General features: G+C 34.7%; 1 protein-coding gene across 1 annotated transcript in view; it reads left to right on the top strand.

Moving 5' to 3' along the window:
- The window catches only part of LOC124986645 (cAMP-specific 3',5'-cyclic phosphodiesterase 4D-like), an 833,189-nt gene that overhangs the window by 807,432 nt on the left and 12,875 nt on the right, over positions 1-12,882 (top strand). The window contains 5 exon segments of the mRNA XM_047555161.1: positions 2,557-2,650; positions 4,181-4,353; positions 4,948-5,046; positions 6,332-6,496; positions 7,836-7,935. Coding sequence (XP_047411117.1) covers positions 2,557-2,650; positions 4,181-4,353; positions 4,948-5,046; positions 6,332-6,496; positions 7,836-7,935 — 631 coding nt within the window.

Raw genomic sequence — 12,882 nt, 5'->3', positions numbered from 1 at the left:
ATGGCTATGTTGATGAATTATGTAGGTGAACTACCAGAAAAATTACATTTCATGTTCTTCTAGAAAAACCAGTAATTGGAGTCATGTATTTGCAGGTAGCATGAACATTTTTCCACTTGTGCATATGGCAACATATTCCTCATAGGTTAGAGCTTGTGCACAAGTTAGAAGGTGGGTCTTATCCTCACCTAACTTTTCCACTTGCCCCACAAGGTTTGCACCTTGCAGTTTAGTTGCACTGAGAGAAGTGCAGATGGACACCTTCCCTGTACGGACTGCTGAGGGACTGGCAGTTGCTGAAAGTAGTGCCTGTTTCACATCTTTTACATAAAAGGACTTTGTCATGATAGCAACTTGCACTTTATGACAGGGACAACATCTGGTCAAAGAGATAATTCATTGAATGCATACATAAAATGTTAGTAGCAGACTCTGTGTGTGTGTGTGTGTGTGTGTGTGTGTCTAATGAGTAGATGTTTTCAAAGGTGTATTTCATCTGTAAAGCAAGATGTGTTGCCATCTCTCTAACCTGTGTGGGATTATACATGATCATGCCTTAAACTCTCTTATGGGATTGGATAAAGGAAAGCTAGCTATTCATAACCATAATCTGCATGTTTCTTCAATCATAAAAATCAGTATCAACTAAAAAATACCCAAAAGTAGGGGCTGAGTATTAGAAAGAGGACTGGGTAAAAGAATTCAAATAAGTTGAGCAACCATAATGTGTCACACTAAATAGAAGACTTTCCATTAGATTAATTAATTAATCAGTATCACATAATTTACTCAAGGAAACATAACTTGGTAAGATGGACAAAAAAATTTGAACAGTACTGCAAACATTTTATGAATATTCTTAGGACATTCTAGTAGATGATAATACATAATGCTAAGTGAAAACAGGCAACAGCTATGTTTTATATACTATGTGATGCCAATATTTTTGTTAAAAAAACTCACAGGTTATAAAAGCGCATAGAAGAAAATATAACTGATTGCTCTTATCTCTAAATAGTGGAGATTTCCATGGTTTCTTGTTTTCTTCTATACAGCTTTCTGGGTTTTCTATCATACATGTGCATTTTATAATTAACAAGAAGTTACAAAAAGAAGGCATAAGGAGAACGTAACCATTGTGTTCCTGAGTTTGAGAATAAACTTCTCGACCTGTAAATTGACAACTAGATACATCAGGACCAGTTGATTTTCGACAGCCAGAGAGTGCCAGTATGCACTCCTGTGTCCAGCAGTCTTTGGTTTGTTGTTGTGGCTTTCTGCAGAGCTTTGTAGTGAGAGTTCAATCCTTATACCTCATTTAGGTGGTCAATAAGATTGACTCTTGGAGAGATTTATCAAGCTATATTGAGGTATGCCATCTTTGTATCAGTTAAGCCATATTTTTTGAACATTCTAAGTAATTCAATACTAAGAATAGCATTTCAGACATTTCTAAAAGATAAATTCATTGCTCCTCTCCAGATTTAAATGGGAATTTATAGTGAAGTTCAACCACTTAAGGGCTGCTAAAGATTAGGTATTTGACTTCCGACAAGATCTAATAGCAGTTACTTTATATATTGAAAAACATTGTTTTTGCATGTTAAGAGAAGTATCAAAAGCATATTAAAAAGCCTATTTGGACTCTTTTCAGAGTCAAAGGAAGACATGTTAAGAAGCAGCTAATGGGTAGGAAAGCATCAAATCTTTGAAAATGTTGGATACTGGCAATGCCATGTGGTGGTAGTTAATTCCAGGGTGTCTTTGGATAAAACAGGCACTTGTAGCTTCAGTAAAACAAATTGCAAAGTAATGAAATAGAATAATGAAAATTGATCTGTTTTTTTTATTTCATGACTTAGGAAATGGATTGGCAAATTCTGTGAATGCTGAAAACCAATAAACCTTGTACTCCTTACTTGAAAAAAACTTTTAAATGGATACATTGTAAAATGTTTATTAAAATATTTTATTTTTCCATAGTTCTCAAAGAGTACTCAAATCTATTAAAGTTTTTCCTTGGGGTGAAAGATCAGATTTTAACCTTTGACCAATATTATTTATATACTCATTTCTGATAGTGATAAACCAAATGATAAAAGTGTACCATACTTAGTCATGTGAAAATACTTTTATATGCTTGTAAATTATATTTTTATCTAAATACCAATAACACATCTGAAGTTTATAATTGTTTTTACTATTAATTGTCACTGAGTATCAACATCTGTGATGTTCAATGTGGTAGCCACTAGTCATATGTGACTATTTAAATTGAAGGTAATTAAACGAAATTCAAAATTCTGTTCTTGTTCACAACTGGCCATATTTCAAGTGCTTGGCAGCCACCTGCACCCGGTAGCCATTGTCATGAACAACACAGGTCATGGTATTCCCCATGATTGCTGAAGGTTCTGTTGAACAGTACTGCTCTAAATTGTGAAGGCAATTTTAAAATTTTGGGGGTGTATCTACCTGTGTCCAAGGATATCCTTTTGTTATTTCACTTAAAATTTCCTCTTCTGAGTTGTTTCATTTTATCTTTTTGTTTTTCAGTTTAAAAGAATGCTTAATCGGGAGCTCACCCATCTCTCTGAAATGAGTCGGTCTGGAAACCAAGTGTCGGAGTATATATCAAACACATTCTTAGGTGAGAATAATTCCATGCGGCTTAGTATTTTTCTTTTGAATTCTTTGCTTGTTGGCTTTTCGAGAGGGATTGGAGCACCAACTCATTTTGGAAACCAAATAAGTGTCAAAAATTCCATTCGTATTTATTATCTTAATAATTTGATACTATAAATTTCTAAGCCTTAGAAACTAAGGTGACAAAGTAAATTGTATTTATTTACTCAGTGGTGCTAGGGATTGCCAGGTCCTCATAGAGGCAAGCATTCTACCACCGATCTACATCCCTAGTCAGTTTTTTGTCATAATAGTAAACCATACAATATACTTTATGAGATATTTATGCATGCATTTGACAGATTTGTTTTAAATGCACCCCTGACTGAGTAGTAGGTATTTAATGATAAATTAGAAATAGTCCTGCCCTTGATGACTTCAATGTCTAATGCACACCATGTCTGACAAACTGGGGAGCAAGTTGGGTACAACTGCTGAAGAAAAGTTTGCTAATAATATTTGAAAGTCCAATGTTCTGGGATAGCCCTTCTACCTCATCAGCAGCAAGAAAATGAAATAAGTGAAAATCAGTAATTTGAACAAATCCTTGATTGAAATTTACTTTCAAAACAAAACTGTTCTAATAGCTGATTAGCACATTACCGAATAGACATTTATGACAGTATACTACCTGCAAGGATGAGTAGGCTTGCTGACTGCTTTAAATACTGGATAAATGGATGTACCAAGACGTCTGATGTGTTTTACTATAGAAAACAATAAGGAGCAATTGTGTAAATTCACTTGAGATTATAGTTGGAATTCTATGTGGTTCCCATAAAACTTGGTTACATCATAACTTATCTCTTTGTAGTATTGAAATAGAAAGTAGCTGAGGTAATCAAGTAAATTCAAAATGCTATTTCCATTTTTAAATTTTTTTTTAATTTACCTTGTCAGATGTAACTACTTCCCTTTGAAAATTTTTTTCTTAGAAAGCTTATTTCTATAATAACAGAAAATAAATAAACACATATTTTCTTTCAAAAAATGCTGCTTCAGTTTCCATAGTATGACTAGTTTTAGTTAACTATTAGGTTTGTTACTGCTATTTTTATTACATTTGTGGGGGTAGTTTTTATTATTTTAAAATGTGTTGAATACAGGAATCCTTAGTTGGCAAGAGCAGTTTCAAGCCTCTGAATTAATGTCATACAGTACTGGAGTTGGTGAACAGTGCAAATAACCAAGAATTGTGCTTTCTCCCAAGTCTGCTATCATGATTACATCTTGCAAAATTTTTTCATTGGGCAATCTATCAGGAGGTAACCACTGGGCATGTTTGCCATTAATTAGTTGTTATAGAATTTATTTGCTTAATTTTGGGTGTGAGGATATCAAGTTTGCATGAAATTATAAATATTCAGCTCTACCAGAGAAAGTATAACCTGTAAACATTTCCCAGTGATTAATTATAACCTATCTAATTATGCATGTTGTGTTTTTTAAAAGTAAAATTTATAATAAATGTAGAACATTTTCTAAATTTCTTAAGATAAGCAACATGAAGTGGAAATTCCTTCTCCAACTCAGAAGGAAAAGGAGAAAAAGAAAAGACCAATGTCTCAGATCAGTGGAGTCAAGAAATTGATGCATAGTTCTAGTCTGACTAATTCAAGTATCCCAAGGTTTGGAGTTAAAACAGAACAAGAAGATGTTCTGGCCAAGGTAAGATAATTTCAGGGAGCATGATCATAAGTATGCAGTGATGTTTTGCATGAATTTTAATTCCTTCTATTGTAAATAGATGGAAAAGTTCATTAATTTATATAGGGTTGTTTGAAGATAGAAAAGCAGTTTTTAAAGCTCTTTTTATTATTTGAAGTTTATTAATATGTGAATTTAGACAGGTGGTTTGGTACACATGTCTTATTTTTTTGCATCTTCATTTGATTTTTGGTCTTAAGAAGTTAGTCTTAAGAAGTTAGTCTACATCTCTTCTGGGTTCTAGAAGAATAGTTAACTTTCTGTGAGTAAATATTATCCATTGAAGAAATGCTTTGAGATTGATATTCAAATATTCAAAATCTGTGAATATGAATTATTGTCAAAATTACAAGGCTAAGCAATGCTCCTCAGTTTTCAGTACATTTAATAAATTTGCCTGAAGTTTGCCTATACTTCATGGTATATTTAAAATGAGTCGTTTTTTAAAAAAATCTAATAATCTTCCCATCAGAGTCACTAATTTTTAAATATTTGTGTTCATTGCCTCATGTTCTTCCATGTTCTAATTTTTTGATGCCATTTTTTTAATGCCAGGAACTAGAAGATGTGAACAAATGGGGTCTTCATGTTTTCAGAATAGCTGAGTTGTCTGGTAACCGGCCTCTGACTGTTATCATGCACACCATTTTTCAGGTATAATAGTTGAGTTCTATCACAGTTCTATTGTGCAGGGACTTACTGTTGAGTCTATGAAATGTGTATGCATTTTGTCTTCCTTATTACTCACCCTTTTGTTGTTGTTGTTGATCATTTCGACAGTATCTTTTCTCCTAATCTATTCCTTTTCCAAGGGACAAATAAAGGTATAGAAAAGTGGAGTGTGGGTAAAACACAAATATATTTTATTTTATTTTATTTTTTTCCATTTAAGAATGGAATGTTACTCAGCCATAAAGAATGATAAAATTATGGCATTTGCAGGCAAATGGATGAAACTGGAGAATATCATGCTAAGTGAGATAAGCCAATCTCAAAAAACCAAAGGAAGAATGATATCGCTAATAAGTGGATGATGACACATAATGGGGGGTGGGAAGGGTTAGTGTTGGGGTTGGAGTTGGGTTTAGGGAGGGGGGCAGGAATGGAGGAAGGAAGGACTGTATAGATGGAGGGGAGGGGTGGGAGGGGTGGGGGGGAGGGGAAAAATGGCAGAATGAATCAAACAACATTACCCTATGTAGATTTATGATTACACAAATGGTATGCCTTTACGCCATGTACAGACAGAGAGGCGACATGTGTCCCATTTGTTTACAATAAAAAAAAAAAAAGAAAAAGATGTGTTATGGGGGGATGAAGCAATTCATTAAAACAGTAGTTTAAGAAGCATCTTTATAATCCTGACTTGCATAGGGAATGGAGTGCCAAATTTAAAAAAAGAGAAATTTCCACAGACTAACCTTAGAACATAATTTCTTTAATCACTTTTTTGTGTGCTACTATCTTTTCCATATCCACTTATTCTTGTGGAGCCTTTTCCTCAGCTCAGGGTGAGATTTAAATAAGAATTCGAGGCTGTTGCTGATTACACTGAGACTTGAATGGGAAACTCCAGCCCTAGAAGGAGAGTCGAGCTGGTGTGGTCTAGGGATTGAGTCAATGGTATTCTACTGCAGGTACCTCCATAGTCATGGGACACTGAAGTTTTTAGAGTAGGCAACTCATTCCTGACACCATAGGTTTGGATAAAGTACTGTTGTCCTCCAGAAGGACAATTCAACTCTGATATTGCCCCTTAAGTTCTGTATCTTCCCAAGTATTTCCATTTCCTTCACTGAACATGGGAAAGTGCTATTTCTGTTTCTGAGTCATCTGTAGGAAGTTCTGGTGTGTGATTTTTTTTTTTTTAACATTCTATGTGAAACTTTTTTTTTTAAATAAAAAGACAAAAATGTTACAAGAATTTCTTCTTCTACAGGAACGGGATTTGTTAAAAACATTTAAAATTCCAGTAGACACTCTAATTACATACCTTATGACCCTCGAAGACCATTACCATGCTGATGTGGCCTATCACAACAACATCCATGCTGCAGATGTTGTCCAGTCCACTCATGTGCTACTGTCCACACCTGCTTTGGAGGTAAATCTGTATTTTAAAATTTTAAGAACACTAACTTGCCATTCATGAAAGTGTCTTAAACTTTCATACTGAAGAGTTTATGATGTAGACAATAATTGGCTTCATTGGAAATTTGTTGACTTACAGAGGAAAAATGCTGTGGTTAATAAAGAGTTAGGTCTTTGATGAGTTTGTCTGTAAAAGTGGGTCAAAGATTTAGAGATTCATCTGTTTATGATATTGCTTCTTTTGAAATGATCCAGTGGACATTTCATAAAGCACATCTGGACTTTTGTTTGTTTTCTTCAAATTCAGTTTGATGACTTTTCTATTTAGAGCTCAAAGAATGATTATTTTATAAAATGTAAACAGTGAATGCATTGATATTTTCCATAAAATTTATTAGGAAGAAATACTTCTTTAATTTTTTTCAAATCCTACGACATTATTCCGTTAAGTGTTTACTGAAGCAATTTGATTTCCTTTATCATTTTCGAAAAAGATTCTTTTTTGTATGTAGTTTGTATCATTAAAGATTATTTTTTGTATGTAGTTTGTATCATTCTTATTATAAAATTATGTTAATACCTCATCATTTGGATGAATGGCTCTCAACTTTAGATGACTTCTTGCCTCCTTTATTCCCAACCTCAACCTCTAGGGACATTTGGAATGCCTGGAGAAAATTTTGGTTGTCAAAACTATCACGTTTGATTGTACATGCTACTGGCTTGTCTTGGGTCAAACCAAGAATTCAGCTAAATATCCTATAATGTGCAGATACAGGACAGCATCACACATAGTGTTACCTGGCACAAAATATGAACAGTGCTGAAGTTGAGAAACCTTGATTTGCATCAAAGAAAAGAATAGTCCTTTTATTAAGATACTCTGTTTTGCTAAGCATTGTGGTGCATGCCTGTAATCCCAGCATCTCGGGAGGCTAAGGCAGGAGGATCATGAGTTCAAAGCCAGCCTCAGCAAAAGTGAGGCACTAAGCAACTCAGTAAGACCCTGTCTCTAAATAAAATACAAAATAGGACTGGGGATGTGGCTCAGTGTTCAAGTGCCCCAAGTTCAATCCCTAGTACAAAACAAAACAAAAAAAAGGATACTTTTTTTATAATTTATAAAAATATAACGATCCTCAGATTAACAAGTTAAAATATTTTCTTCCAGAATTATACTTAAAAAATTTATAGGTACCCCATTATCTAAAAATCTGTTCATAATACATGATGATAATATATTTTGAAGTTTTGTTTTCCATCTGAATTCTAGGAAGTCATTTCTCGCTTTATTTATACTTTTCATTCATATCATTATAGAATAGTAACATCGATATTGTCTGATTTTCCAGGCTGTGTTTACAGATTTGGAGATTCTTGCAGCAATTTTTGCTAGTGCAATACATGATGTAGATCATCCTGGTGTGTCAAATCAATTTCTGATCAATACAAGTAAGTAAAAAGTTCATTGATCTTTGCAGAACAAATTTTTCTGAGAATCATTGTAATTTGGGTTTTTTTTTTCCAGGTCTATAAAGTTCTTTTGAGATGTGTAAATATGTGTTTTATTGATAGTGTATGTTACTGTAATTTGTCTCTGAAAGTTATCATTACATCCCACGGAATATTATGATGCTTGAAAATATGTGTTATAGTACTTCTCTGGAAATAGTATATTGCTATTTCCCTAGATAAGGATGATAATCAAAAGTGAAAATATGAAGAGATATTTAGAGAGCTATGCTGCCCTTAAAGGTTTAAAAAAACCAAAGCAAAGCTATGGGAATGATTGGGTACTAATAGACCTTCACTTTATGTAGATCATCATTTCATCCCCTTCAGAAGCTGTAGCTCATCTTTCCCCACCCTCCATAGGCCCAGCCCCCTTCTTTCCTTTTTAAACCTCTTAATGGGGGTAACAGGAACTTATCTCTTAATTTGATATTTTAATCATTCAGTCTTTCTCAGTGGTGACCTCTCACTGTTTAAGAAGTCATTGCTGAATTTGGAAATGTTAAGGATGGTAGAGAATGTTCAATGTGGACATCTCTGACAGTGGACATCTCTGACAGCTACACAGCAAACCTCTGAGGGAATGTTTAGGTGATGTTCCACTTTTGCCTTTGGAAAGAGGTTAGTTTTACAGAAATTCTGTTTGGTACTTGCAGTCAATAGGTAAATTACTTAAATATACTGTGATTTAATTCCTCATCACTAAAATAGATTAATATTATAATTTTACTTTTATATATTAAAAAAATGCAAAGTTGTTGGAAAAAAATTTTTTTTTTCATTTTAAGAATCTGCCTTTTTTTTTCTGCTTGAATTTGTGGATAATAAATAGTCTTCTCACATGCTATAACAATCTAGCCATAGTACAATCTGGTTGCTTACTGTTTATTTCTTATACTTGACTGTACCCAGATCTAAAGAGAAAAATTAAATGCACTCTTTCTTTGAGATATTTGACTCAGACTTAAGGATTATTTAAATCTACTTCTGTGTCTTTTAACAGCCTCTGCTCTACCTATAACAAAATACACTTTAGTGATTCACACATCAAAAGGATTGGAAAAGTTACAAGTGTCCTGAGATGTGTGATTAGTCAAGTATATTTTAGAAGCTTGGTTTAGGAACTTATTTATACAGGGTAGGCAGGATAATATTTCAGTTTCCAATATCTAATGAGAACCTGTAGTTGGGTACCCATGAAAGCAGACGTAGAAGGCTGGGGATGTGGCTCAGTGGTAGAGGACTTGACTAGCCTGTGTGAGGCCTTGGGTTCGATTCTCAGCACCACAAAAAAATAAATGAATAAAAATAAAGGTCTAAAAATATGTATTAAATATATTTAAAATATACATATTTATACATATTAATATATATAATACATATAAAATAAATATTAAATGTATTTTTTATATATATATTTTTTAAGGCATACATAGATAAATATTGACATACTAGATGCTACTCCTAGGGTTGCAGTGTGTTAGTGATTAGGGTGGACTGTGTCCTTCCTGAGAAGCATGCAGTACAGTGTATGCTGGCACCTTCCAGGGACCCGGCCAGGTTTGGTATTTAGGTACTACGCTTGTCTGTGTATGTTTCTAACATTGATTTTTAACAAATACATAAAAATATTATTTTTATTTTATATTGGATATTTAAGAAATATCAGTTAATATCAATTTGTTCAGTTAATAACAGTGAACATTCAGACTAATATGTTTCCTTTGCATTCTATTATGTATCATATTTTATGTTCCCTTATAACACTAGAATTAAAAAGAGGACAAAGTGATAGTAAAATTACTATCTTTCAAGTACTCTGATATATTTTTAAAGAATAATAAAGACCAGTTCTAATCTTTCTTGTGACCCCTCCAAGGATAATGCCCTGGAGGACTGTGGTGAGCATCTTGGCATCTGCGGAGCATGTCACTTAAGCAAGCACAGCCCCAGTCTATAGATAAACCTAATACCCATTGAAGTTTAAGAGTCCCTGAAACAGATAATGGAGAAATTTGGAGGAGTGTAAATACAGAGAGAGTAGCCAGAGATGTCCACTTAAGGTTTTTGTTCTGGTGACCTGCCTGGGGTGGAAGGATAACTAATCCTGGACCTGGAAGTTCCTTGCTACCTGTGATATTGTGATGCTCTCCTTTCTATGGTACCACAGGAACACAGGGACACTCACAATCCACCAAACAACTTTCGTTCCTGATGTTGGGGTGTGAGGAGACTGAGTTATTCCTGAGCAGATGAATCAGCATTATCATTTGGTACATGAAAGTATTCCACAGTTGGTCACAGTAACCGGGCATGATCAGAATTACTGCCTTAGTAAGCTTTTAACAAGGGGTCACATGAGCCAGTTTTTTCCTTTTTTTCCATTGAAGAACACAGAAAGGGCTTAATAGCTGGTAAAACAAAAGCATTTTATTCACAGCATGCTATATGGGAATCTCTTATAACTTGTAATAATTAGCTTTGTGAAATGATCAGAATTATACATTTATATACTTTTGGTACCAGTGATTGAAATCAGGGTTGCTTAACTGCTGAGCCACATCTCCAGCCTCTTTTTTTTTTATATTATATTTTGAGCCAGGGTCTTGCTAAGTTGCTGAGGCTGGCCTCGAACTTGTAGTCTTCCTGCCTCAGCCTCCAGAGTCACTAGTATTATAGGCATGTGCCACTTCACCGGGCAATGCATTTATTTTTGATTTGCTGTAAATGTTTTTTTTTTTTTCCTTAATGGACTAAAGTTGGTATTTTTCTCCTATGTTTATGGTTGAATTGAACATCAGTGAGTCAGACTAGCACCCTCTCTGTTCTTGGCTCAGAGCTGCAGCTCCAGTCTGCCCCAAACTGAAGATCGAATCCCATTTTTTATAAAAAGGAATTCTAAAAAGTCCTAATTATCAGATTTATAAACCCATAGTTGGAAGGTTATCTGTCTTACTATAAAGGCACCTTTGAGTGCAGCGAGGTAAGGAATGTCCTGAAGTTACATGAAGTTGCATGATTTCAGAGGGCACTAGGTGCACCTGGCTGGTTTACAGTGCAGTTACAGTCTGCTTCTTAGTTGTGATCCTGGTTCTCATTAATCATGTCATGTGTGTTAGTTTTGGGTGCCCAAATGATTTGACACTAATTGTGCTTGTACTCACTGTAAGCAGCCTGGAGGTTCTGAAAACAGAGAGATCTTTACTTGGCAGAGTTGGTTGAGCTTTAATGAATAACTTGGAGATATAAGGAGTGTGACTTAGAGAAACTGAAATTCCACCTGTAGTTTCGTTTCTTTTCTTTTTTAAGGACAATGTAGGTAATTAAACCTATAAAATGTGAACTGTATCATGAAGTCTTGAATATAACATTCTAGAATGTCTTTATTATAAAAAAATTATCTAACTTCACAGCTTTATTTTCTGAAAATAAAAAGGCAGTGTCAAAAGTACAGAATATACATAGCATTAAATTTTACTTGGAAAAGAATCATTTTTATTTATATCAAAGATGGCCAAGTCGTAAAGAGAGACTTATTTATATTAGGCATGTAATCAAAGCATATGTATTTTGGCTTTTAAAAGCAGAGAAGCATCACATCATATTAAGGTGAAGTTAGAGCTAATGACCAGTACATATAGTTTTTAATTTCTCTAATGTTATTTAAAAATACATTTCCCATAGCCATATTATGAATTATGTAGAGAATTTTGTTTTTCTGTATAAACCTAATATGTTTTATTAAAGGGTAAATTTATTTTTAACAGACATGGTATAGATGTAACTACTGAGGTTATTTTACCCAATAAAGATGTATTCAAATTTGGTTCTGGGCACTAGGAATGTATGGTGGCCCAGACTGAGCCTTGGCTCTTAGGAACTTGCATTCTGCTGGAAAAGACGGAGCTTAAGTGAACATGTGGCATGCGATGGTGTCAGAGCTTTGGAGGAAAACAGTGCAAGCTTGAGGCACCGAAAGAGGAGTTGAGGGAATGGGCAAGCAACTTTAACCCTTTGATGTCAGCACCAATATTAAGTTAAAACCACCACTTCCTCTCCCCATTTCAAGGACAAATGTTTTGTTCAGAAATTCTTTTGAAGACTTTTTTGTTCTTGTCTTCTGTAACTTAGAGTCCCAGTGCAGCTTGCTGTCATTTTCAATCTCTTGGCTCAAGCTAGTGAAACTATAGTAACAGTGAGAATGTAGTTCTTACTCTTGGTGTACATACCCCAGTCTTCACCTCGATCCTAAGTGTGCCAGCCCCATCTCCTAGTGTTGGCTTGAATCCACCACATGGATGTTCTTACCATCACATGAAGGCTCCATCTTCTCTTATTTCTGTGCCTTTTAAACAGGCTCTTCCTGATTAAAAAAAAAAAAAACAGTTTTAAAAACTGTTCCCTGTTTCCTTTCTTAGACTGAGAGCTACTGAAATGCAGGTTTCAAGTCAGTCCCCACTGTTTCTGTCCAGCTGCAATTTGTGGAGGAAACCCCTGGGGCATTACTAGAAGCCCCCAGATGTCCATTATGTTACTGGCATATAATCCTCCCAGGAGTTTGGTGGGGGTTGTTCTTACTTTACAAGTAAGATCAAAGGAAGAGAGGTTGGATGCTGATTTCACAGCCACGTCTGTTCGAGTTCCAAACTCATGACCATTTCTCAAACCCTTATATGATGAATATGCATTTAATTTACTCTTCAAAGTATATTTTATCAAGCAGATGTAAGCAGAGGTATATATGGAATGGATCTGCGGTTGTATTAAAGCACAAGAAAGAAGTACTTTGCCCCGGAGGGGCCTATAGTCTAAGGATGCGAGAGTAAATTTTATTTGTAAACTTAACCAGGCTGAGACTTGCCCAGAAGCAAAAAATGATTTGGGTGA

Source organism: Sciurus carolinensis, chromosome 6 (genome assembly GCF_902686445.1).
Source record: "Sciurus carolinensis chromosome 6, mSciCar1.2, whole genome shotgun sequence".
NCBI lineage: Eukaryota > Metazoa > Chordata > Mammalia > Rodentia > Sciuridae > Sciurus > Sciurus carolinensis.
This window is presented reverse-complemented; position numbering and strand designations above follow the sequence as displayed.